Source organism: Malus domestica, chromosome 02, assembly GCF_042453785.1.
Source record: "Malus domestica chromosome 02, GDT2T_hap1".
NCBI classification, from domain to species: Eukaryota; Viridiplantae; Streptophyta; class Magnoliopsida; order Rosales; family Rosaceae; genus Malus; species Malus domestica.
The window spans coordinates 36,818,332-36,844,982 of record NC_091662.1 but is presented as its reverse complement, the minus strand read 5'-3'; the positions used below and the strand labels follow the sequence as shown (position 1 = coordinate 36,844,982).

The window sequence follows — 26,651 nt, the reverse complement described above, 5'->3', positions numbered from 1 at the left end:
GTTTTTAAAGACATATAAGAGGATCACTCGATCGTTTTATTGGGAAGGAATGAAAAAGGATATTAAGGAAAGAGTTGCAGCTTGCTCAGTTTGTCCAAGGAACAAATATGAGACCTTGTCGCCTCCAGGTTTTTTACAACCTTTACCTATTCCATCTCAAGCATGGGCAGATATTTCTATGGACTTTATTGTTGGATTGCCTCCTTGCAAAGGGAAGTCAGTCATCTGGGTGGTTGTTGACAGGATTTTGAAATATGCTCATTTCGTAGCATTATCACATCCATACTCTACAGCAATTGTGGCTCAACACTTCATTGATCACATCTTTAAACTGCATGGTATGCCACGGTCAATAATCAGTGACAGGGATCCAGTCTTCTTGAGCAAATTCTGGAAGGAATTTTTTCAGCTTCAAGGTTCTGCATTATGTTTCAGTTCAGGCTATCATCCTCAAACTGATGGCCAAACTGAAGTCCTTAATCGATGTTTTGAGACTTGCCTCAGGTGTTTTTGTAGCTTGCAACCTAAGAAATGGGCATTATGGCTTTCTTGGGCAGAATACAATTATATTACAAGTTTCCATTCCTTTACTAAGATGACTCCCTATGAGGTTTTGTGTAGTCAACCACCTCCAACAATCACTGCCTATGAGAGTGGTACTACTAAGGTGGATTCATTGGACCAAGCTCTACAAGAAAGGAATAGAATGTTGTCTCTTCTCAAGGTTAATCTAGAAATGGCTCAGCGTTGAATGAAAGTTCAAGCTGATAAGCATCTAACCGAGAGGGAATTTGCAATAGGAGATTGGGTTTATTTGAGGTTGATTCCCTATCAACTAAAGTCCTTGGTTTCCCATTCTTTCCACAAATTACAACCCAGATTCTATGGTCCTTACCAGATAATTTCCAAGTTGGGACCGGTGGCTTATAAACTGCAACTCCCAGAAACCACTAAGTTGCATCCTGTGTTCCACGTTTCTTGTTTGAAGAAACATTTGGGGCCTCAAGTACAAGCAACAATATCCTTACCAGTAATTACAGAAGCTGGAATTTTGCAAGATGTACCAGCTGCAATCTTGGATAGAAGAATGATAAAAAAAGGGAATGCTGATGTGACAGAAGTTATAGTTCATTGGCAGAACCATTCCAAGGAAGATGCAACCTGGGAATCATACCATGAACTGAAGATGAAGTTTCCTAAAATTGTAAATCTTTGATGGTACAAGTATGATGGTTGTAACTTTGTTTCAATCTGTGGTGATATCTGTGTTGTTAATTCAATTGTGATCTTATTGTGTAAGATTGATTTTAGGGAACTTTAACGAAAAACATCCGGTACTGTTCACTTTAACGAAAAACCACATTTTTACACTAAAAAGTCAATTCTGGTACTATTCACTTTACCCTTTATTTTGTCCTTATCATTAAAACTCAAAGTTTTCAAGCTCTTTTCATTAGTTTTCCTTTGATTTTAAGGGGGGTATTGATAGGATTCTGCCTTGTGGCTGCCATGTGGGCTAATAAGATGTTGACAAGTGTATAGGGTTGTTAGTAGTTGGTTAGAGAATAAGAGATAAATAGCAAGTTGTAACAGATGGGAAAACAGTTAATGAAAAGTTGTTGCATTTCTGTTTGTTATTCTTTGTGCAAATAGGAAGAAGTGGAGAAAGGGCTTAACACTCTCCCACTTTATATTTCGTCAATTAAATAGGTCCTGTTTATATTTAATCAATTAAATAGGTCCTACAACACGTTATTAACACGTTCTAGCCCACATTGATGCTGTTGCAAGCAATTGAAGGTTCGTGTAGGAGGTTCTTTTACAAACTCTAATTCACGTTTCATTTCCATTTTTCAATTGCTTTTTCAATTGCAGTGAATAAATAATTAATGACGCTATTGACACATAAAAAATTCATTGCCTGTGCCTCTTGTGTGTATCTAGGAAACTGAGACTGAACGTAAGACAGCGTGATACAAGTACTTCGAAGGCACATGGGAGGCTTACGAATTTTTATTGCAGATATTTCAATAAAACTCATGGAAATTGAACCACATATAGGTCCATAAATACCAGAAGCAACACTCTAATTAAGTCAATTAATTTGCGTTGCGTTTAAGCACGGCAATAGAAACAACAGTCTTCCCCAACTCAAACTTGGAGGGTTGCTCTTCAACTTTCTTATGGTATAAGTTGAAGACTTCATCTATGATTTCTTCTCCAAAGTGCTGCTTGATGTGTTCTTCATGAACTGCTCTAACGTGAGATGTAGATAATAAGGCATTAGAGAGATTGCTATTTGGAAACATATTTGGTAAAATTTCCTTTCTCTCAATGCTAAAGTATCCAGTTCTTTCTACCGCAACTTCCAGTTCTTGGGGAGACATGACATACACAGGTATGTTAAATGAATCTATTTTCTCTTCATTAACCAATCCCTGCATGTACAAAAAACACATTGAAGCCACAGAGAATATATATGCTCTTGTATGCAACATAAATATGAGAAATAAAATTCTCTCTTATTGGTAATTTTTACATGCATGGTTCTCTATCTTATACCATTATTTGGTTTTATAAAGATTAGATTAGAGGTATTATTATGGTAAAGAATAGGGAAATTTTTTTTTCTCTCTACGAGTTTGAATTATTTATTAAGCTGATTTGAAGCTAGCATTTGTCTGGTAATAGAATATTTTGTTGTCAGTATGTCTCTGTGTGTGTGTCTATATATATAAGCTTTTTACGCTAAGGACATCATTCCTAAGTCTACCCCATAATACTTCTCAATGATCAAATTTAAATACTCATTCAAGGATCATCCTTACCAAAAATCATTCCATTTCAAAATTGTTTGTCATCTAAAATGAAAAAAAAAAAAAAACAATAAGGTTCTAGATAAAAAGTAAAATGAAAATGCGGATAGTTGATGGTTACGGATTTAGCCTTTTTTCGGGCATCAATAATCCTTGAAAGAGCTTCCAAAACTAAACGTTCCAGACCATCAAATCACATCCCAAAAATAAGATGTCCGTAATTTATTCAAGTTAAATGATATACCGTAGCTGAATATTGATAATGGCTTACCTTTCTGGCCATGTCTACGAGGCAAGATCCTAAAGTTTCATAGATTACACTTGCCAGAGTATGAGAATGAGGGGTACCATTGGGGCGACATGAAATGATAAGCACCATCAATCCTCCATACACAATCTCTTGTGCCCTTGCATTAAGAAAACACTCCATGTCCAAAGCATGTTGAGTTTCGTAAGCCCTTGTCACTTCAGTTGTGGAACTTGAGTAATAGATTTTTCCTTTATTCCAAGCTGGACTCTCTTTGTTCACTATCTCTTTTGGTACTCTAGAAAGCCAGTGATTTGAAGAAGAACAGTGAAAAAAGTGAATGGAAGCATTAGGAAATATCCTACCATAGAACGAACCAGGCACACCTGCAGCGTAGTATTGCCTGTTCTGAGGGAGGGATTTGAAGAGCATGTTAAAATCATTTGTGGTTTGATCGTTGAAGAAAACTTGAAATTTGGGGATTTGATGAGAACTCAGCCCTTGGCTTTGGTACTTGAGTTGCACAGTTTCAAGTATGGTTTCAACCGCAAAAAATGTATTAGGCCCAGTGGAGCAGCCTAAATCTGCAATTCGAAAGGTGTTGCAGGATGATAACAAGAATGCGTGTACGTCAAGCTTTTCTTCAATTTCTTGTCTTAAAATTTCTTTAGAAGAATTCACTACACTTTTCTGAAAAATAAACAAAAAATTAGATCGGATGATACATCTTAAAATTTAAAGTAACACCAGATGTACCAAATTTTATACAATAAATTTATGTATCAAATGACATGACGGATGCCATATTATAAAATTAATTAATAAAAATTTCCTCCATGTATTAATCATAGAATTATTAAATTTTACTTGCCAAAAAAAATCAAAAGAACTTTCCTAATCCCACGATTCCATTCAGTAACTACATATCGTCACAGATATATTTAAGTCTCTTCAATTTATTGACAAAAAATAAAATATAAAATAAAAGTTATTTATATTCTGTCTTAGTGAGAGTCATGAACAAGTCGGGTGCCTAGGCAGCAGGGTCGGCCCTGAGGGTAGCTGGGTAAGGTGACCGCCTAGGGCCCCAAATTATATATATATATATATATGTATGTATGTATGTATGTATGTATGTATGTATGTATTAGTATATAAATACCCTAAAAGTAAGAAGAATAACACAAAAAACTTGGTGGTGTAGTGGAAAAGAAGGCATTTATTTGGTTAGTAAGGACTTCCCAGACAAGCATATTCAAATAGTTCCTCTGAGACTCACCAAACAAGTATTGTTTTTCCAAATATAATTAGAAAGCCTATTCTAATAACAATTTAGATTATGTAAACTTAATTAGTACATTTGCGTCTAAAAATACAAGACGTGTATTATCTAATTTTTGTATACCTTTCTTCTTTTGATAACTTTTAATGGTATTTGATGTAGAAATACATTTTTTTTCATGTATTAGCAAATTCTTTTTTTCTACATATTAAAGTACTAAGAGTTGGGGGTCCGAGAATTCTAGGGCCCCACTTCGAAGGCTTGCCTAGGACTCTCAAATTCTCAGGGCCTACCCTACTATGCGGCCTATGCGTTCTTTCTTAATTTTCAAACACCTAGAGACTAATCTGAGTAGTGACAAGCCCAAGCAGCGCTAGGCAAGGATTTTTAGAACAATGATAAAGTGCTGAACTCATTGTTTTGGTTTCCAAATTCCAACTAAATTGTTCCTATTTTTTTTTTCTTTACAAACGATAGCCTTTCATTCAATTTTCTAATAAATGTTTTCATCTTCAACAAGAGCATTAAAAAGCCATTCGGATAAAGCATAATCCATCTATGAACATCTCACCATCCCGGTTTTGAAACATTCTTGAATCCTTATACTAACAAAAGTACCGTTGACCCAAACAAATATTGCTTTTGCATGTTAAGAGTGAAGGTTACAAATTAAGAAGGAACCTGAAAAGTGGAGTTTTTAGCATAGCTGTTACGGCCATCTCCAGCATTCATTGGATAGGCTGCAGACAAGTTAGTATCCTCTACTTCAGTCATCTCTCTCTCTCTCTCTCTCTGTTTTGGAGTTGAGAAGAGAAAATATTGGCAAAGGCATATTGAAATTGCATGTTGCGGATCTTTGTTATTATATCCACGCTATGACGCTGATAAAAACAAATTGGCCCAATGGGTTGGCTGCAGGTCTGCTGTCTTGTTTCCTTTAAAGATCCATTCATTTCGTTTGTTGTTTTTAATTTTTTAATTTTTTCGTTTTTGGTTTTTAGCTTTTACTTTTTATGATTAAAAGACGTACATGGAGAAAAGTAGGACCGAGAAGAGTGATGTACAATTTCAAAATATATTATTATATTTATATTTTGATTTGTATCTATGGCCACTTGCAAATAAAAATTAGAAAATATGTCATAACCTTTCAATACATATATTCAAACGGGTTGGCTTATGTGCTGGTGGGTTGTCATAAACAACCCAATGATTATTTTATTTTATTTTTTATTTTTGAACAAATGATTATTTTATATTGAAAGGGGAAAGTTGTGCATGCTCGCAGTTTGTCTTTGGCAAACTGATGCTAATTTTCAAAGGAAAACTAATGAAAAGAGCTTGAAAACTTTGAGTTTTAATGATAAGGACAAAATAAAGGGTAAAGTGAATAGTACCAGGATTGACTTTTTAGTGTAAAAATGTGGTTTTTCGTTAAAGTGAATAGTACCAGGTGCTTTTCGTTAAAGTTCCCATTATCAATGCACCACTTGAATCCTATAGGATTGTTCGTAAAAGCTAGACCTAGTATTCATATCCCATTTATTATGTTCGTGTTATTTTCATGACATATTCAATATCTTAATGAGCTTGTCGTATAACACTCATTAAAATGAATGGGTAATATCACCCGACCCAAACTCGATCCGTTAATATTAACGGGTAATATGACCTTACCTAATACTCGTTAAAAAAATATATTTTAAAATAACAAATTATCATATGAAAAACTTAAGTGAGATCAAAGAATCCAACGGTAAAAATTTAATGTGAGATTAAATTATATAGCTACCATTGTAGTAAGGTTTTTTAATAGTTTTTAATTAATGCTTGGCAGGAGCAACAATAGGAAGCTCAGGTCAGGTGCAGAGGAGGAGGAGCCATCAACATTAGGGAAAAGATCATGAACAATCAAGAAGGGATGCATCTGACATGTCTAGTTGAGAAAATTGCTCTTCGTACGCTTGAAAAAGTGAGCCACGTTAGATCCGGAAGGAAGAGAGGGAGCAGAAGACGAAGAAGCTGCTACCATAGTAGAAGGAGAAGGCAAAAAATAATTAGGTCAGAGAGGGGAGAGGGTGTGGCATAATAGGGTTTGAAATAATTATGTTCATAGTACAAATATCTTTTTTTTTTTGGTCAAACTAGAAACTTTCATTAAGTAAAAAAACTATTATATGAATTAGAAAGCCCAAAGGCAGTCCCAAACAAGTATAGTCGAAATGAAAATACAACAAAAAAGCCCAAAAAAGCAAGCCCACAACAACAAAAATCCTAGATCAGGAAGACTGCTGACTCCACCACAGCAGCTGAGTCGCCATTGCCAATCCGCCACCAACACCAAGAGAAAGAACCCACAAACAAGATGGATGAAAGGAAAATGGGGGTGAGCAAGCCACTCGCGCAAAAACGCTCCCATAATCCTACCAAATAGTGCTAAAAACAACACTTTAACGACCACCCAACACCAAAGTGTGCCGCTGATGGGAGAAATGTGATAGGTCGAGTGGTAAAGGTCGGCGATGGAAAACTGATGACGGAGAGAAGCAACGGAGGAGGAAAAGAGCATAAAAGCACAAATCTAAACTCAGGGAGATTGAGACAAGCTCAAGGAAATTAGAAATTTAGGAGGAAAACTAAAAACAAGTAAGAGAAAGGGAAGGAAAACAAGAAAGATTGAAGAAGGGAGGCCTTAGTGAGGGGGTGGGGAGGGGGAGGGGGGGGAAGAAAAGGGCTCAGAAGAAGGGAGGGATGGAGGAGGGAGTGAGGGATGGGGTAGTTGGTTGGAAGGAAAAGGAAAAGGTGAGGAGATGCAGGGGTTGCCTGAAAACCCCAACCGAAGGAAATAGTCGACGGCGAAAAGGGATTGGGGGTTTTCCTGGGCAAGAGAAAATTCTAGAGAGAGAGAAAAAAAGCTAGAGAGAATAGTACAAAGACCTATTTATACAAACATGTAGACTTTTTTTTTTGAACAAATGATATTATTTACAATAAGGGGAGGGAATGGGCCTAACTTCACAATAAGTTAGCAATAATGTGGTTCAAATTCGTCTTTAGCGTAAGGATCTCTAAAAATCAAGACTATAATCAGAATTATATTATAATATTAATTCCTAAGCCTTAGGAGAAACAGATTGCTTGTATTAAAAACTAGAGGTCTTTGGTTTGAAACCCATTGTTGATGTGGAAGCCAAACATGTGCCTAGGGGAGGCTGAAATGCCTCTGTGAGTATTCCTAGCCCCCAGAAGGGGTGGATAACTGTGATTTGCCACTAATTGTCCCCCTTTAAAAAAAAAAAAAAAAAACTACTAGACCAAAATAATAGGGACCCTCTCTTTCATAATTCGAATTTATCTAATTAAATTATGTAGGAAATCTGAAAAATGAAAAATGAAAATAATAATACAACAGCTAAATGAAAAATGAAAACAATAATACTATTGGACCAAGTATCAATTCTCTCACAAGGATGAGTGATATTTTTTAGTTTCTAAATGTTGGTTGCTCATTTGAGTGTTCAACTCATGATCTTCTATTTGCATGGTTCTTCAATACCATGAGTTTTTTTTTAATCTCCCTCAAAAGGTGTGAGCATGTTCAAATAGCCATATCTCCAATCATATGGTGAATTGCACCAGTATCCATTATCCAAGCTTTATTAGAATTGAAATTAGCTGAAGAATCAGCACCCATGACAATGAGTAATGGAGATAGTTGAGCACTTTGAAATGCACAATTGCTCATAGTAAACCAGCTGAGAGCAAGGTGATATCTTTTACCATAGATTTGACATTCTGGAATTCCACCAACAAATGTAAATTGTTGTTCATTTCTGTAAAAGCAATTTAGGTATGAGTTTTGACTTATGTTGTTAGATCCCACATCGCCCAGGGGAGAGAATCCTCTATACCTTATATGTACATGCTCCCCTCCCTATAGCACAAGGCTTTTTGAGAGTTCACGGGCTTCGGGTTCCATAAGAACTCTGAAGTTAAGCGAGATCATGCGAGAGCAATCCCATGATGAGTGACCTATTGGAAGTTCTCGTGTGAGTTCCCAGAAACAAAACCATGAGGGCATGGTTGGGGCCTAAAGTGGACAAATTGTGCTACGACAGAGTGGAACTTGGGATGGGGTGGAGCCCGGGCTGGGATGTGACAATTTGGTATCAGAGCCAATTCCTGGCCGGAAGTGTACTGACGAGGACGTCGAGCCACTAAGAGGGGTGGATTGTTAGATCCCACATCGCCAATGGAAGAGGATCCTCTATGCCTTATATGTACATGCTCCCCTCCCTATATCATGAGGCTTTTTGGGAACTTACTGGCTTCAGGTTCCATTAAAACTTCGAATTTAAGCGAGATCGCGCGAGAGCAATCCTAGGATGGGTGATCCATTGGGAAGTTCTCGTGTGAGTTCCCAGAAACAAAACCGTGAGGGCGTGGTCGAGGCCCAAAGTGGACAATATCGTATTACGGCGGAGTCGAGCCCGAGATGTGGTGGAGCCCGGGTCAGGATGTGACATATGTCCATTATTGCCATTCCAGTTTGTCCAGGATGAACCCCCTTTGTGTTATTGGCAGAGGAAACAGAGAAACTTCATTATTTCTGTTATTGAAACCACCATTGCCACCTCCAATTAATCTTTGTTTAGATAGATAATGTATCTGGAGCCATTAAAACCACCCATACTTCCATTAGAGGTAAACTGTTGTCCTCCATTCTTTTGATGAATGTTATTTCCACTGTTATTGGATCTCTGATATTAACCCACAAAACCAGTACCTCCATGAAAATTCTAACCATTTTGAATAGAAGACTCTCCGTGGTAAAACTGCCTTTGAGCTCCATCAACTGATGATTCTACTTAATAGAATTGTCGTCTGCTCTTATAGCAGATGATTCTCCATGTGAATACATCCCAAACATGAGAAATTGGACTGTCAGACATGAGAAATTAGACTAAGCTTTGTAAATCTTCAATAGTCTTTTCAGTACTAAGAAGTTGTGTTCGAAATTCTTTGAAAGTGATAGGAGATTCCATGGCTACAATAACTGTCCTTATCGTATTGGAAAAGATCTCGAATCGCGCACATCCATTCTTAAAGATCATTGCTGAATTGCGCACCGCCATTGTTAAAGATCTCGAATCCCCGCCACGAAACATTTCATTCCAGCAAGATTATTAAAAAATTAGATCGGATTATCACTGAGACTCATAACCGATGAAGAACCTGAGCTCTTGATACCATCATAAATGTGTAGTCGAAGAAAATGAAGAATGCAGAGAGAGAACCAAAAAAGCACGAAAATACAAACTGAAGAATATCTTTCGTTACAATGGACATACAACTTAAATTAATGGGCTTACCGGTTTAAAATCCATTGGGTCATGAAGCCCAAAACTAACTCAACGTCTAATACGAACTTATTTGTTTAAGCTTATAATGGCCTTAATTGATTCAACACTTCAAATAAATTAAACTCCAGTAAGCATCTTTGGAACCTCAAAACTCATTAGGAGATGATTTTATATATTTCCAAACTCTAATTCACATTTCATTCCTACTAGAAAAATTGTCTGTGCTTTGCTGTGGATTTTGAAACTAATTATCCACAATAGGCATGAATAATTTGCACAGAAAGATGCAGTACAAAGGCGACGCGAACAGAATCACACCCTAAAATGAACCAATGCAGATAAACACATTTAACCAGACTAAATCCAACAAAATCACAAATCAAAACAGGAATCTCTAGAGAATTCAAATAACCAAGAGATGGGTGAAGTGAGATGATAAGATAAGCAGTCTGGATTTCATTTACATTCAATTAAGCTGACATTAAGAGCTAGAGTACAATCAAAAGGATGAACTCCAAGCAATAGATTGTTAGCTAGGTAGGAAAAAAATGAAACATGCACAAATTAAATTTAAATTTTCCATCACCTAAATTGTAATTAAAACAAATACACATCTTAATCACAGAAGGATTTTCAAATGCCACAATGTTTAACAACTACTGTTCTATCAATTCCTAATCTTATAAATCATTTTGTGATAGTTGGGAAAGTTTACTAAATAACAGAGAAAAAAGAGTAAAAATAATCAATCTTTGGGTTTGAAATAGAATCAGAGTTGAGCTTATGTACCAATATGAAAGTTTTGAGGAACAACAGAAGGATAGCTGAGGTCCTGGTGGTGGCGGTCGTTGAAACTTGGAAGGGATCTGGTTTAATCTTATTTGCAGTGAAGCGGTGAGCGACATAAAAGGTGGAGGAAACTGGCGATCCCACTCGTCAATGTTAGGCTCGTGATTATCTTAATCACAGTTTATTAGTTAGTAAGTTTTTAATGAGTTTTATTAAGCTTTGTTTAGTTGGGTTGTTATGCCAGCTGGAAGTGAGAGTTTGAGAAAGAATATATGTAGCCAATTGTGGGTGAAAAGAAGTCAGTCAATTTGATAAAAGAAAATACATTACAAAAAATATCCTTCTCTCTCTAGCCCTTCTCTCTACATACTCCCTCCGCCATTGTTACATACTTGCAGGTTTGAGTTAAGGTCCTGAGATTGGATCTTATCAATTGGTATCAGAGCCTAGGTTCCCGACGCTGCGGAGGGGGCGACCTGGAAAGGGCTACCTTAACAGGATGACCAAAGTGTGCACCGCCGTTAAGAGTGAAAGCCACCAGAGTAAGGGCCGCCGTGGGCGTCGGCTTCCGAAGGGTGGTGTAATGTTATGATCCCACATCGACTACACTTATGGGGGTGTAGGGGTTCTTAAGTCCTTGGGGTCCTCCCACCTATTGGACTAGTCTTTTGGGTTGGGCTCTTCCCTTGCGCTTTAACCCCTCGAGTAAACCACACAGTCTACCCTCCCCCTTTACCAATGGCCGCCAGGACTCGACCACCCAACCTACCCGTTCGTCGTCTTACTCCGGATGAAATCCAGCAGAAAAAAGAAAAGGGAGAATGCTGGTTTTGTTCTGAGAAGTGGGTTCCGGGCCATAAGTGCCTTAAAAAACAACTTCTTATGTTAGATGTTTATGATGAGGACGATTTCGGTGAGATGGTTCCCACTGATGACCAAGGTGCGCTGCAGGCCATGGAACTTAGTTCCTGTGCTTACTATGGGACCTCTACTAAACCAAGTTTCCAGACTATGAAGGTGGACGGGAAAATTCACAACCAACCAGTTCGCATCTTGCTCGACTCGGGGAGTACCCACAATTTTGTGGATTGCCGGTTAGTAAGGAAGCTTGGATGGCCTCTCCACGTTACAAAGCCCTTTGATGTCATGATTGCCAATGGAGGCACAGTAAGCAGCCAGGGTTGTTGCAAAAACCTGTCTATCGAATTGGGTGGCTATCATTGTGATATCGACCTTTTTGCCTTTCCTCTGGGGGGTTGTGATGTGGTTCTGGGGGTTCAATGGCTCTCTACTGTGAGCCCTGTCTTATGGGATTTCCAGCTTCTTACCATGGAATTCCACGTGGGAACTGCCTCGTACAAACTGTACCACAGTGCACCACATTTCCCTCTTGTTGATGACATGGTAATTCAAAACTTGGAGAAAGAATTATACGGTTCAAACCTGGGGGTTCTCTTGTATTCTCTGGACGGGGTTTCTCCTATAGCCAACACCACCCTAACTCCTAGCCAACACAACGAGTTACAAGATGTTTTAGATGAATTTGAGGCTGTATTTCTCCTTCCTACTTCCCTGCCTCCTGCGAGAGAACATGATCACAAGATTCCACTTATTGCTGGAGCCCGACCACCTAGCATTCGCCCATATCATTATGGTCCTTTGCAAAAAGATGAAATTGAGAAGGCCGTGCAGGAACTTCTCAGTTCCGGGTTCATTCGCCCTAGCCACAGCCCTTTCTCTTCTCCTGTCTTATTGGTTAAGAAGAAGGAAGGGACTTGGTGACTATGCATGGATTACAGGGAATTGAATAAGATCACAGTCAAGGATAAGTATCCTATCCCCTTGATTGATGACTTATTAGATGAACTCTGTGGGGCTAAATATTTCTCTAAATTAGACCTTAGGTCCGGCTACCACCAAATTCGAATGCATGAGGCTGATATTGAAAAAACTGCATTCCGGACTCATGACGGACATTATGAATTTCTGGTAATGCCTTTTGGCTTGACTAATGCGCCAGCCTCTTTCCAAAGCCTCATGAATGATATCTTCAAGCCATACTTGCGACAGTTCATACTTGTTTTCTTTGATGATATCTTGGTTTATAGTAACTCTTGGGAAACTCATTTATCTCATCTGAAACAAGCATTCGCAGTTCTTCAACAACATCAACTCTTTGTCAAAAAACATAAATGTTCCTTTGGGCAGTGCCAAGTCGAGTATTTGGGGCACATGGTGTCTAGTGAGGGGGTATCAGCTGACCCTACTAAGATCCAGGCCATTAAGGATTGGCCTACTCCTCGAACTGTGAAGGAACTACGTGGTTTCCTCGGATTGACCGGCTATTACAGAAAATTTGTACCTGGATATGGTAAGATTTGCCAACCGTTGTACAAACTTACTAGCAATGAAGGTTTTAATTGGTCTCCTTGCACTGAACAGGCTTTCCAGGCTTTGAAACAAGCCATGGTTTCTCCTCAACTGTTAGCTTTGCCCGATTTTTCAGTACCATTTGTCATTGAATGTGATGCCTCAGGTAATGGCATTGGGGCAGTTCTTCAACAACACGGGAGACCTATAGCTTTCTCCAGCCAAGCCTTGGGTCCTAGAAATCAGTCTCTGTCCACCTATGAAAGGGAGTTAATCGCAATTGTGTATGCAGTGAAGAAGTGGCAAAACTACTTGCAAGGGCGCCACTTTATTATCAAGACGGATCACAGTAGTTTGAAGTATTTTCTCAGTCAAAGAACAAACACCCCATTTCAACAAAAATGGGTGTCCAAACTGCTTGGTTTTGATTATGAAGTGCAATATAGACAGGGCAAGGACAACATTGTAGCTGATGCACTCTCACGAGTTCCGAGTTCTACTTTGCTACCTGAGACTCATGTGGACAACAAAGGAGACATTTGCTCTATTACTTATCCTTATTTTGGTTGGTTAGATGAATTAAGAAGGGATATGGAGCAAGACAGTTGGGTGTTACAGAAAAAGAAGGAAGTCGAGGATAATGCCACTGCTGTGTTATGCAATACCAAGCTATCAAAGTACCATCTTGACAATGGTTTCCTCAAGTACAACCATCGAATTGTCATTGGTGCTGAATCTACTTGGCGAAGGAAAGTGTTTGAGGAACACCATTCTACTCCTATTGCTGGCCATGAGGGAGTTTTAAAAACTTACCAAAGGTTGAAGAGGGGATTTTATTGGGTGGGGATGAAAAGAAACATCAAAGAGTGGGTGGCTGAATGTAGAACTTGTCAGCAAAACAAATATGAAACTATCTCACCTCCTGGTTTATTACAACCTCTCCCATTACCACAACAAATATGGACAGATATCAGTATGGATTTTATTTGTGGGTTACCAAATTGCAAAGGAAAATCTGTGATATTGGTGGTGGTAGACAGACTCTCCAAGTATGCACACTTCATAGCCTTGGGGCACCCTTACACTGCTGCAATAGTTGCTCAGGAGTTTGTGGATAATGTCTTCAAATTACATGGTATGCCTTTAACTATAGTGAGTGACCGAGACACATTATTTCTCAGTGCTTTCTGGAAAGAGTTTTTCAAACTCCAAGGTTCCAAACTTTGCATGAGTTCAGGTTATCACCCTCAAAGTGATGGCCAAACAGAAGTGGTCAATCGATGTTTGGAGACTTACCTCAGGTGTTTCACTAGTTTCCAACCCAAGAAATGGTTACAGTGGTTAGCATGGGCAGAATGGAGTTACAACACTTCATATCACTCTTCTACCAAGTTCACTCCATTTGAGATTGTGTATGGTATGACTCATCCCCATATTGCTACCTATGAACTTGGATCGGCTAAACTGGATAGTGTGGAACAAGGGTTGTTGGCCAGAGATAAGATATTAGCCATGCTCAAGACCAATCTAATTATTGCTCAGAACCGGATGAAGGTACAAGCTGATAAACATCGGAGTGAGAGGACTTTTGAAGTGGGGGATCTAGTTTATCTAAAATTGGTTCCTTATCAGCTGCAATCACTGGCTACACATGCTTACCATAAACTACACCCTAAGTTCTATGGCCCTTTTGAAGTATTGGAGAAAATTGGCAATGTGGCTTACAAGATTAAACTACCAGAAACTTCAAAGATTCATCCAGTCTTTCATGTCAGTTGCTTGAAGAAACATATTGGTCCCAATGTGAGTCCCGTACCACTACTACCATTGGTGACTGATGAAGGGTTACAAGCTCAGGAACCAGGAGTAGTGTTGCAGAGGAGAATTTACAAGAAGAACAATGTTGCTGGGGTCCAACTGCTAATTCAATGGAAGGACAAGGGGGCTGATGAAGCTACATGGGAGGATTTTGATGATTTTGCAGCTAGGTTCCCAAGTTTTAAGCTTTGAAGTACAACCTTGAGGACAAGGTCTTATTCGAATGAGAGGGTAAATGTTAGGCTCGTGATTATCTTAATCACAGTTTATTAGTTAGTAAGTTTTTAATGAGTTTTATTAAGCTTTGTTTAGTTGGGTTGTTATGCCAGCTGGAAGTGAGAGTTTGAGAAAGAATATATGTAGCCAATTGTGGGTGAAAAGAAGTCAGTCAATTTGATAAAAGAAAATACATTACAAAAAATATCCTTCTCTCTCTAGCCCTTCTCTCGACATACTCCCTCCGCCATTGTTACATACTTGCAGGTTTGAGTTAAGGTCCTGAGATTGGATCTTATCAGTCAAAATGAGCAATTTCATAAATTCATTGTGCTGCAGAGAAAATAAAGAAGAGATTGCATAATAAATACGTGAAAATCAGTAAAATCGTAAATTAAAACACAAAAGAAAACAACCCTAATTATCATTGAAGTTATTGAAAAAGCACCAAAATTACAGAAGAATAAACTGAGAGAATCCACATTAAACAAACAACAAAGAAAGATCCCACATTCCGAATTCATAAATACACATCTCAAATGTGGGAGTCTCAAAAGTTGTTTCATTTATTTCATTCCAAAGAAATTTTTTGTTCAGACAGATATTCGAACAAAATACTCTCTAATTGACACTCACTTAAACACCTTAGAATAACTCACGTTTCTCTACCTGAAAAGGAGTTCAGGGATATGAAAAAACTACTTAATACCAAAAGCATAAACCACACTCAATACAATCAATAACTAAACAAACAATATATTCAACAATTTATCAAAAACACCATCAAATTAAAAACCTTTAAACCATAAAAACCAAAGGAACAAACCATATAATTAAAGGAAAACTAATGAAAAGGGTTTGAAAACTTTGAGTTTTAATGATAAGGACAAAATAAAGGGTAAAGTGAATAGTATCAGGATTGACTTTTTAGTGTAAAAATGTGGATTTTCGTTAAAGTGAACAGTACTGAGTGTTTTTCGTTAAAGTTCCCTATAATTAATGAGTGGTGAGTGCAGACTTTCTGGCATTTAGGGCACCAATTATACTAACAGAGAACACGTTTTGGTCCTCCTCCTTTGCCATTTCCTCCTCATCCCTTGAATCCTCATCACCCACGTTCCAACGTCGTCTTGAGAAGCGCCTTACCAAACACCGGGGAGGAAAAACTAATTAATTTTTTTAAAACAAATATTAGTGCACTACAGAAATACATCATCTATAATAAGCAAACACACGAATGCCTGAAAACACTAAAAGTCTAATCAATACCAAACTAGCCTGAAGACTATGGTCTTCCTCCCCAACTCCTACATAACTCCCAGAAGAGAAATTTGCATACAACCTCTTTCAAGCAGCTGCAAAAAAATATAAAATTTAAAAACAAAATCCAAAAACAGAGCAAACAGGTTGGGTCACTCTCAAGTTTGGGTGGGAGCTTATTCGTAACCTTCTCACCAGAAAAGAAGAATATGCAAAAATTAATTAGAGATTTCAGAAAATACACTATGTGATTACCTGCTATTGGAAACAAAGAATAAATATACAGGGAATTTTAAAATAATTCAATTGTAGGCAATTTAATTGAAATTTGTAAAGAAAAAAAGGAACTCAAAATCTTAGTAAAATTAAGAACAAAAATTATTAGCCACACAACCAAATTTAATAAAAATAAATTACTGAAATTTAGACCCAAATTCTAGAAATGAAAAAAAAATGGAACGTTAATATAGAAACTTAAGCTTTACCTGCCGATCGACAACATCAGCAAGTACCTTAAGAGTGAAAGAGACAGAGCTGGAGATGCATGAGAGAACGGGGGGAGGAGTGTCTGGCGATCCATAGCTTTGTGTAAACCTCGAAGACCTACCAATGCAACCTATTGAGCTTATCAAATTCACAACGGCATCGCAGGACCGTTATGCCTCTAAATGTGTCACGGGTGTGCCACTTCACATACAAGATTACACACTATATGGGTCTTTCCTCTTATTAGATATGCCAGGTTATGATCTTATTTTGGGCACCTAATGGTTGGAATCGTTGGGATTCATTGGATGGCATTTCAAGCAAAAAACCATGGTATTCTCGGTTGACAGGAAGACCTACACACTTCAGGGCTTGACCCCTTTGGCATATGAGTTTCCATAATGCCATCGCGTGACCCACTTATTGGGCAACCCATACACCCTCTTAGCCTCCATCACACCTCATGACACCCACCTTAGCCCACACATAGACACACATCCTGCCAGTACCTCCTTACTCCATCATTACAAACACATTTTCACCATTTCTTCTGGCCTTCCACCCGAACGACCCATTGACCATAAAATTCCCCTTCTACCAAGCACCAACCCCATCAATGTGAGACCATATCGGTACCCCTACTGTCAAAAGGCTGAGATAGAAACAAGTGCATGAATTTTTAAACTCAGGTGTGATCTTATTTTGGGCGCCTAATGGTTGGGATTGTTGGGATTCATTGGATGGCATTTCAAGCAAAAAAACCATGGTATTCTTGCTTGATAGGAAGACCTAAACACTTCAGGGCTTGACACCTTCGGCATATGAGTTTCCATCATGCCATCGCGTGAACCACTTATTGGGCAACCCATACACCCTCTTAGCCTCCATCACACCTCATGACACCCACCTTAGCCCACCTATAGAAACACATCCTGCCAGTACCTCCTTACTACATCATTACAAACACATTTTCACCATTCTTTCTGGCCTTCCACCCCGAACGACCCATTGACCATAAAATACCATTTCTATCTTATTTGGGCGCCTAATGGTTGGAATCATTGGGATTTATTGGATGGCATTTCAAGCAAAAAACCATGGTATTCTCGGTTGACAGGAATACCTACACACTTCAGGGCTTGACACATTCGGCATATGAGTTTCCATCATGCCATCGCGTGAACCACTTATTGGGCAACCCATACACCCTCTTAGCCTCCATCACACCTCATGACACCCACCTTAGCCCACCCATAGACACACATCCTGCCAATACCTCCTTACTTCATCATTACAAACACATTTTCATTATTCTTTCTGGCCTTCCACCCGAATGACCCATTGACCATAAAATACCCTTTATACCAAACACCAACCCCATCAATGTGAGACCATATCGGTACCCCCACTGTCAAAAGGCTAAGATAGAAACAAGTGCAGGAATTTTTAAACTCGGGTGTCATACGCCCAAGTTCAAGTCCATTCTCTTCTCCAGTTTTTCTTGTTAAGAAGAAAGATGATACATGACGCCTCTGTATCGACTATCGGGCTTTGAATGCATCAATTATCAAAGACCGTTTCCCGATACCCGTTGTGGATGAACTACATGGCGCCACAATCTTCTCAAAATTGGACCTTAGATCCAGATACCATTAAATACGGATGAACGCTGACCAGTGGCGAAGCTACGTGAGGGCGAGGAGTGGCGGCCGCTCCTCCCCTCGCCGGAAATCAAGCCCAGGAGTGGTGGTTCCGCCCCTCCGGTCTCGTCGAATGTGATGAAATTCCGTATGGTTTTCGGTCTTTTGGATGTCCCTGCTCTATCCCAGCACAGGCTAATCGCGTGCTCTCTTATTTTCCACAAAAAAAAAAAAACATAGGCCAAAGAAAGGAGGAACGAAGATCTGCATTTTGCAGTTTCTGGAGAAAGGAAAATAAGTTATGGAACTCTGGTTCTAACGAAGAAGAAGAGAAAGGAAGAAGAGAGAGACTTTCTCTCTCTCTCTCTCCCATCCCACCCCATGTGACCTTTCTTAATTACAATTTGTTTTTTTTTTTTTAAATATTGGCCAATCAATTGGCACCACCTAACCTGCTTTGTTTTATTTTTTAATTATTGTCAGATTTTTATTTGACCACTCTTTTAATATTTTTTAAGCCATTTGTTTGACACTATTATTTATCTTAAAATTCATTATAAATTTATACGAGCTTCAAAAAATAATTTGTAAAATATTACGAACTCCTCATTATTTTATTTCTTTCTCTTCCCATCAAATTCAACAAAGTAATAAAGAAAATTTGTCAATATTTTTATATATTATATGTTTTATAATAAATATTTTTTGGATATTATAAGCTATATAATAAATAGACAATTATTTATACGGTATATAATAAATTTATTCAAATTTGCCTACGCCCTTGCCTAAGTGTAAAGTCATGTCCATCGCCTGATTAGAGCTTAGCATCTTTTAAAACTTTGCTAATTATACAATTAAGTAATAGGATGATACAACGAGAATTGGTGCTAAATCATCCTTCAAATAATATTGTTGTTCAAACCCTCCTTCGACTATTTTGAATAGTCTAAATCCTCTTTTGAATATTTCGCCCCTTCTCCAGAAAATTCCTGGCTTCGCCACTGACGCTGACGACATTGTAAAGATAGCTTTCCGCACCTATGAAGACCACTACGAATTCACGGTAATGCACCTGCCACATTTCAATGTTTAATGAATTCTATTTTCCACCCTCACTTATGGAAATTTGTTTTAGTTTTTTTTTATGACATACTTGTCTATAGTCATTCAATAGCATCTCACCTCGCCCATTTGGAGACAATTTTCAAGATTTTTTTCTAATCACAGCTTGAAGGTTAAGCTAAGTAAGTGTTCATTTGGAAATGAGCAAGTTGACTATTTAGGCCATATCATCTCGGGGAAATGAGTGGTTGTCGATCCTTCGAAGATCAAGGCCATTACCGACTGGCTGCAACTAACTTCACTCAAAGGACTCTGTGGGTTCCTCGGATTAACAGGTTACTACCGGAAATTTGTCAAGCATTACGACCTTATTGCTAAGCCCCTCACAAACATGTTAAACAAGGAAACTTCTCATGGTCTCCAAATTCAATTAAGGCTTTTGAAGAATTGAAGAGTATGTTAGCAAACACCCCGGTGCTCGAACTGCCAGATTTCTCCAAACAGTTTGTCTTCGAAATGGACACATCAGGCACCGGTATTGGGGTTGTTTTAAGCCAAAAGGGCCACCCAATTGCATACCTCAGCAAAGTGTTGTCCGGACGTACCCTTGGGTTGTCGACTTACGACAAAGATATGATGGCAATAGTCTTTGCAGTGCAACATTGGCGGCCCTACTTATTGGGCCAACACTTCCGCATCCTCACGGACCATCAACATCTCAAACATTTCCTGGAACAGAGGATTACAACTCCACAACAACAACACTGGTTGGTGAAACTGCTCGGCTACAATTACTCCGTCAAGTATCTGCCCGGTTCACAGAACAAGGCTCTAGATGCCCTCTCCCGCCAACACGATATCCTTCTCTTAATGGGACTTTCTACACATATTTGATTGCATTCCTCAGTTGCAACAAGCATATGCGCAAGACCTGGAAGTGCAAAAAGTCTGGCATCTCTTGCTTCCAGCAACCAATACCCTAATCAAAGGATTTTCCCTTATCAATGGAGTGATGCACTATAAACAAAGGGTTTTTGTTCCACTCACATCCTACTGGCGACCCAAGCTATTGTCCAAATTCCATGATTCTCTCCAAGGGGGTCACTCTGGATTCCTCCGTACATACAAACGACTTTCCATAAATTTTTTATGGCCAAACATATGGAAAGACACAATGCAATTTGTGGCGGAATGCCTAGAATGCCAATGCCAAAATATTGAGAACATATAGCCCCCGGGCTTGCTGCAACCTTTGGCGATTCCCACCAGTATATGGTAGGACATAGCCATGGATTTTGTTGACGGACTACCCCCTTCTAACGGTTATACCGTGATCCTCGTTGTGGTTGATAGACTATCGAAGTATGGTCATTTCATCCCCCTTAAACATCCTTACACAGTTGCCTCGATCGCTAACACTTTCATCAAGGATGTTTTCAAACTCCATGGGATGCCCAAGTCGATCGTTTCCGACCGTGACCTCATTTTCATCAGCAACTTTTGGCAAGAGTTTTTTAAACTCCAAGGCAGCAAACTTTGCACTAGTTCAGCTTACCACCCCCAGACGGACGGCCAAACGGAAGTCCTTAATCGTACCTTGGAACATTACCTTCGATGCTTTTCAACTGATAAACCCACAAAATGGTTCTCTCTTTTTCCTTGGGCGAAATGTTGGTATAACACAAGCTTTCAATCTGCCATTAAAATGTCTCCATACCAGGCCATTTATGGAATTGAACCGCCAACCATTCGCATGTATATGTCTGGTTCCTCGACGGTCCACTTAGTGGATGAGGCGTTACAAAATCGGGACAAGCTAATAGGCCTTTTGCTAACCAACCTCTAACTTGCCCAAAACAGAATGAAACAAGTCTGATACCAAGCATATTGAAAGGGAGTTTAACGTCGGCGATTGGGTTTATTTGAAACTGCAGCCATACCGTCAGCACTCAGTGGCTACTCGGCCAACAAACAAGCTAGCACCCAAGTTCTATGGGCCATTCCAGATAACAAAGTGCATCGGCTCGGTCGCATACCAACTCCGTTTACCTCCAGACTCCAAAATCCACCTCGTGTTCCACGTATCACTCCTCAAACCAAAACTCGGCAGTGCTTCTCCCCCACTCTCTGACTTGCCCCCTATTGACTCATCTGGGGTTCTGCAATGGCAACTAGAAGCAATACTGGAACGCGACATGTTCAAGAAGAAAAACAGAGCTGTGACAAAATGGTTGATCAAGTGGGCTGGCCTACCCACTGAAATAGCTATCCGGATTTCACGGCTTGAAGACAGGCCTGTTTTCAAGGGGAAGTTCTTGAGCCTAGCTACTTGTGCGTGAAGCTTAATACTCTTTCTCTTGCAGATGAGTCGTACCAGCCCTATCTCTAGGCCCATATCCATACAGCTAGGGTATACAGCTAGGGTTACCTGTTATGGGGAATATATATATATATATATATATATGTACATATATATACCTATATATATATGTATATATATACATACCTATATATATACATATATATATATATATATATGTAATAAAGAGAGCTGAAAGACTCATGAAAATGATTGAATGAAAGTTACCTCTTTTTCCTCAATTCTTCTTCCCTTTCCTCTTTTAATTTTGGCATAAATGTCAAAGTGGTCCTTGTGTTATAGCTATATGGCCAATTTAGTCCCCGTGTTTTTTATTTGGCTAATTTAGTCCTTGTATTTGTCTATGTTAGCCAATTAAGGACATTTTATTCAATGTCTTTTAAAAAATTCATAAGAAAAATTATATGATATATAATTACCCTTTCTCTTTACAGAAAAATGAAAGTCAATGAGAAATAACACATATAAGAGATAAAACTTCCAATCTGAAAAATGATTAAGGTTGTGACATAGAAAATAGAAGGGGTAATGTTAAGGAGGAGGTCAGACAGTTGGGAGGAGAATATATTTTTTTTAATTTTTAATTTAATTTAATTTTTAAATATTTTAAATCAAAATAAATAATTTTATAAATAAGTTTATAATAATTTATAAATTTATTTTTTAGAAATTAGATGGATTGTACTTAATTGACTAACAGAGATAAACACAAGAATCAAATTAGTCAAATTGAAAACAGGGACTAAATTGACTCAATGACTAACATTTAAGCCTTTAATTTTTGTACTGTTTCCTATTAAAGTTATCCTTTTTAGCCACTTGAATCTACTGGGCGTACCAGAAATGGGGAGAATTTGAAGAACCTCCAGCAGTGGTAATAGGGGAGCTCTCTGATTTTAAAGAATCACAGGGGAGCTCTTCCCTACTGCAGAATTAGATTTTCGCCCTCAAATATGGTGTGATTTGAGACCAGTAGAATCGCTTCAACTGAGATTTGAAAGCAAAAAATAGCGATAGAAGCATATTTCGTGACTGAGATGGCAAGGTCGGAGAGGGAGAGAAGGCGGCGTTCGAGAGCGAGACAAAGCGAGAGAGACCGAAGCAGAGAATTGTGAGAAAGAAAAACGGAAACGGAAGGAAAAAGTGGAGAAGAAAAGTCGAAGCAGTCGACGCACAGTTTTTTTCCCTTTGCTTCTCTTTTTTCGTCTCTCTGCTTCTTCCATTCTGCTCTCTGTCTTCTCGCCCTTTCCTTTTCTGTCTTCTCTCCCTTCCGTCTCGTCTTTCTTTTGTCGCTGTGTCCCTTTTCAAAACCAACCCGTGGAAAAACGGACCAGGATCCTCTCCTGAGCTAAGGATGAGGATCCTCCTCATCAAGGGATGTGGGCTGTTGGATGAAAATCCAACGGCTACAATTATTATAACTTTAAAGGGACCCCCTGTTTGTAACTGTTGGATGAAAATCCAACGGCCCACACTCATTGATGAGGAGGATCCTCATCCTTAGCTCAGGAGAGGATCCTGGTCCTGGAAAAACAAACACTTCTCCAACCACTTCCTCTTTTTCTTTTCTTTTTTATTATTTTTTTCTTTTCTTTTTCCACATTCAAAACTTTTCCTTTTTTTATTATTTTTTTTCTTTTTTTTACATCAAAAGAAATATTTCATTGTAGCCGGAACACGAGTGGTATATCACGTGTTTATATAGAAGTGGTGATAAATTTTATTTTTTAAATTATTAACTTTTTAACACACATATCCCACTATTTGTATAGTAAAATATGATATACCATCAGTGTACCGGTCACACTAAAGAATCTTTCCCACACCAGAAACCTTTCCCGTCCATTTTTCCATTTCTGTCTTTTTCTTCCACCTTTTGACCTTTCTTCTTCCTTTTGTGCATTTTTTTCTTCCTTTTGTCATTTTCTTGCATCTTTTGTGCATTTTCTCTGCTGCAATCACGCAGCTCGTATGATGAAATGAAGGCCAAAATGGCCAATTCACTATAAAATCCCACCAAAATAAGAAAACGGTGAAGCAAATGAGGAGCAAATTCGTGCACACACCATAGATCAATAGTAACTAAAAAACTGAATTTCTCAACTGCAGTGAAATAAATAATTAATGTGGCTATTGAAACATGGAGAACATAAAAATTTCAATGCCTGTGCCTCTTGTGTGTAGCTAGCTAGGATACCGAGACAAGGACTTGGATCCTCTGCTGACCAAATGACTTGGATGGCTATAATTATTATACTTTTAAAAGGATCTTCTTATTTGTAACCGTTAGATTTTCATCCATCGGTCTAAATCCTTTAGTTAGGAGGATCCTCTCCTTGGGCTCATGAGAGGATCCAAGTCGCTGAGACAGCGTGATATAAGTACTTCGCAGGCTCATGGGAAGCTTAGGAATTTTTATTGCAGATATTTTTTATCACTTGCATAATTAATAAAACTCAAGAAAATTTAACTATATATAGGTCCACAAATACCAGAAACAACATTCTGATTAAGTCAGTTATTAATTCGTATTGCGTTTAAGCACGGCAAGAGAAACAATAGTCTTCCCCGACTCAAATTTGGAGGGTCGCTCTTCAACTTTCTTATGATATAAGTTGAAGAGTTCATCTATGATTTCTTCTCCAAAGTGCTGCTTGATGTGTTCTTCATGAACTGCTCTAACGTGAGATGTAGATAATAAGGCATTAGAGAGACTGCTATTTGGAAACATATTTGGTAAAACTTCCATTCTCTCAATGCTAAAGTATCCAGTTCTTTCTACAGCAACTTCTAGCTCTTGGGGAGACATGATATACACAGGTATGTTAAATGAATCTAATTTCCCTTCATCAACCACTCCCTGCATGTACAAAAAACATATTGAAGCCACAGAGAAAATATATGCTCTTGTATGACAAAAAATTCTCTTATTGGTAATTTTTACATGCATGGTTCTCTATCTTTTAGCATTATTTGGTTTTTATAAAGATTAGTGATTATTGTTATGGTAAAAATATAGGGAATGAGTTTGAATTATTTATTAAGCTGATTTTGGATCTAGCATTTGTCTAGTAATAGAACATTTTGTTGTCAGTATGTTCCTATATATATATATATAAGCTTTTTACGATAAGGACATCTTTCTAAGTGTACACCATAATATTTTTCAATGATCAGAACCGTCTATCATTTAGGTACTCATTCAAATATCATCTTAGCAAAAAAATCATCCAATTCTAAAATTGTTTGGTTATCTAAAATGAAAAAAAAAAAATATGACTCTTAGATAAAAAGTAAAATGAAAATGCCGATAGTTAATGGTACAGATTTAGCTTACTTTTGGCATGGGTAACCCTTGAAAGAGCTTCCAAAAACTGAACGTTTGAGACCGTCAAATCACATCCAAAAAATAAGATGCCTTTTGCCATTTAGTACTACGGTTTAGTAATATTTCTCTTCACTTGTAAGTGAAAGGTATTAGGTTTTATTTTCGTCAAAGGCAAATTTGAATCACATTATTGCTAGCCTATTGTGAGGCTTAGCCTACTTTCCCATCTAGCTCCCATCCCTTTTGTGTTGATAATATCATTTGTTCAAAACAAAGAAACAAAGATGTCCTTAATTTATTAAAGTTAAAGTAAGGACATAACGTAGCTGACTGTTGATGATGGCTTACCTTTCTGGCCATGTCTATGAGGCAAGATCCCAAAGTTTCATAGGTTATATTTGCCAGAGTATGAGAATGAGGGGTACCATTGGGGCGACATGGAATGATAAGCACCATCAATCCTCCATACACAATCTCTTGTGCCCTTGCATTAAGAAAACGCTCCATGTCCAAAGCATGTTGAGTTTCATAAGCCTTTGTCACTTCAGTTGTGGAACTTGAGTAATAGATTTTTCCTTTATTCCAAGCTGGACTCTCTTTGTTCCCTATCTCTTTTGGTACTCTAGAAAGCCAGTGATTGGAAAAAGAACAATGAAAAAGGTGAATGGAAGCATTAGGAAATATCCTACCGTAGAACGAACCAGGCACACCTGCGGCATAGTATTGCCTGTTCTGAGGGAGGGATTTGAAGAGCATGTTAAAATCATTTGTGGTTTGATCGTTGAAGAAAACTTGAAATTTGGGGATTTGATGAGAACTCAGCCCCTGGCTTTGGTACTTAAGTTGCACAGTTTCGAGTATGTTGTCAACCGCGAAAAATGTATTTGGCCCAGTAGAGCAACCTAAATCTGCAATGCGAAAGGTGTTGCAGGATGATAACAAGAATGTCTGTATGTCAAGCTTTTCTGCAATTTCCTCTCTTACAACTTCTTGGGAAGAATTCACCGCTATTTTCTGAAAAAAATAGTTAGATCGGATGATACATGGTAAAATTTAGAGTAATCTTAGAGGTACCAAATTTGTGTATCAAATACGCTGGGGATGCCACATCATGAAATTAATTAATAAAATCTTCCTACATCTTCAACAAAAACATTAAAAAGCCATTTGGAAAAAGCATACTCCATCTATGAACATCACCATCCAAGTTCTGAAACATTCTTGAATCCTTATACTAACTAAAGTACCGTTGACAAGAAAAGAAAAAAAATACTAACAAAAGTACTTAAAAAAAGAGCAAGAAGTTTTGTTGCTTTTGCATGCTAAGATTGAAGGTTACAGATTAAGAAGAAACCTGAAAAGTGGAGTTGTTGGCATAGCTGTTAGGGCCATCTCCTGCCTTCATCGGATAGGCTTCAGACAACTTGTTAGTATCCTCTACTGCAGCCATCTCTCTCTCTCTCTCTCTCTCTCTCTCTCTCTCTCTCTCTCTCTCTCTCTCTGTTTGTTTAGGAGTTGGGAAGAGAGAACAAAATTGGCAAACGGGCATTGAAATTGGATATTAGGGATCTTTGTTATTATATCCACACTA

General features: G+C 38.3%; 1 protein-coding gene across 3 annotated transcripts; it reads right to left on the bottom strand.

Annotated features, from left to right (window-relative positions):
- Nucleotides 1-1,974: 1,974 nt before the first annotated feature.
- Nucleotides 1,975-26,651, bottom strand: LOC103414101 (loganic acid O-methyltransferase-like). Of its 3 annotated transcripts, none has more exons than XM_070817955.1 (3): nucleotides 26,415-26,634; nucleotides 3,088-3,753; nucleotides 1,975-2,438 (listed from the first exon to the last, which is right to left on the bottom strand). In XM_070817955.1, the coding sequence occupies exons 1-3, from the start codon at nucleotides 26,607-26,609 to the stop codon at nucleotides 2,100-2,102; spliced, it is 1,200 nt and encodes a 399-aa protein (XP_070674056.1). In that variant the 5' UTR covers nucleotides 26,610-26,634; the 3' UTR covers nucleotides 1,975-2,099. The 3 variants fall into 3 exon arrangements, with proteins under 3 accessions (XP_070674056.1, XP_028952639.2, XP_028952633.2); XM_029096806.2 differs by lacking the exon at nucleotides 26,415-26,634 and adding an exon at nucleotides 5,027-5,182; XM_029096800.2 differs by lacking the exons at nucleotides 1,975-2,438; nucleotides 3,088-3,753 and adding exons at nucleotides 24,127-24,592; nucleotides 25,409-26,074 and having other exon boundaries at nucleotides 26,415-26,651.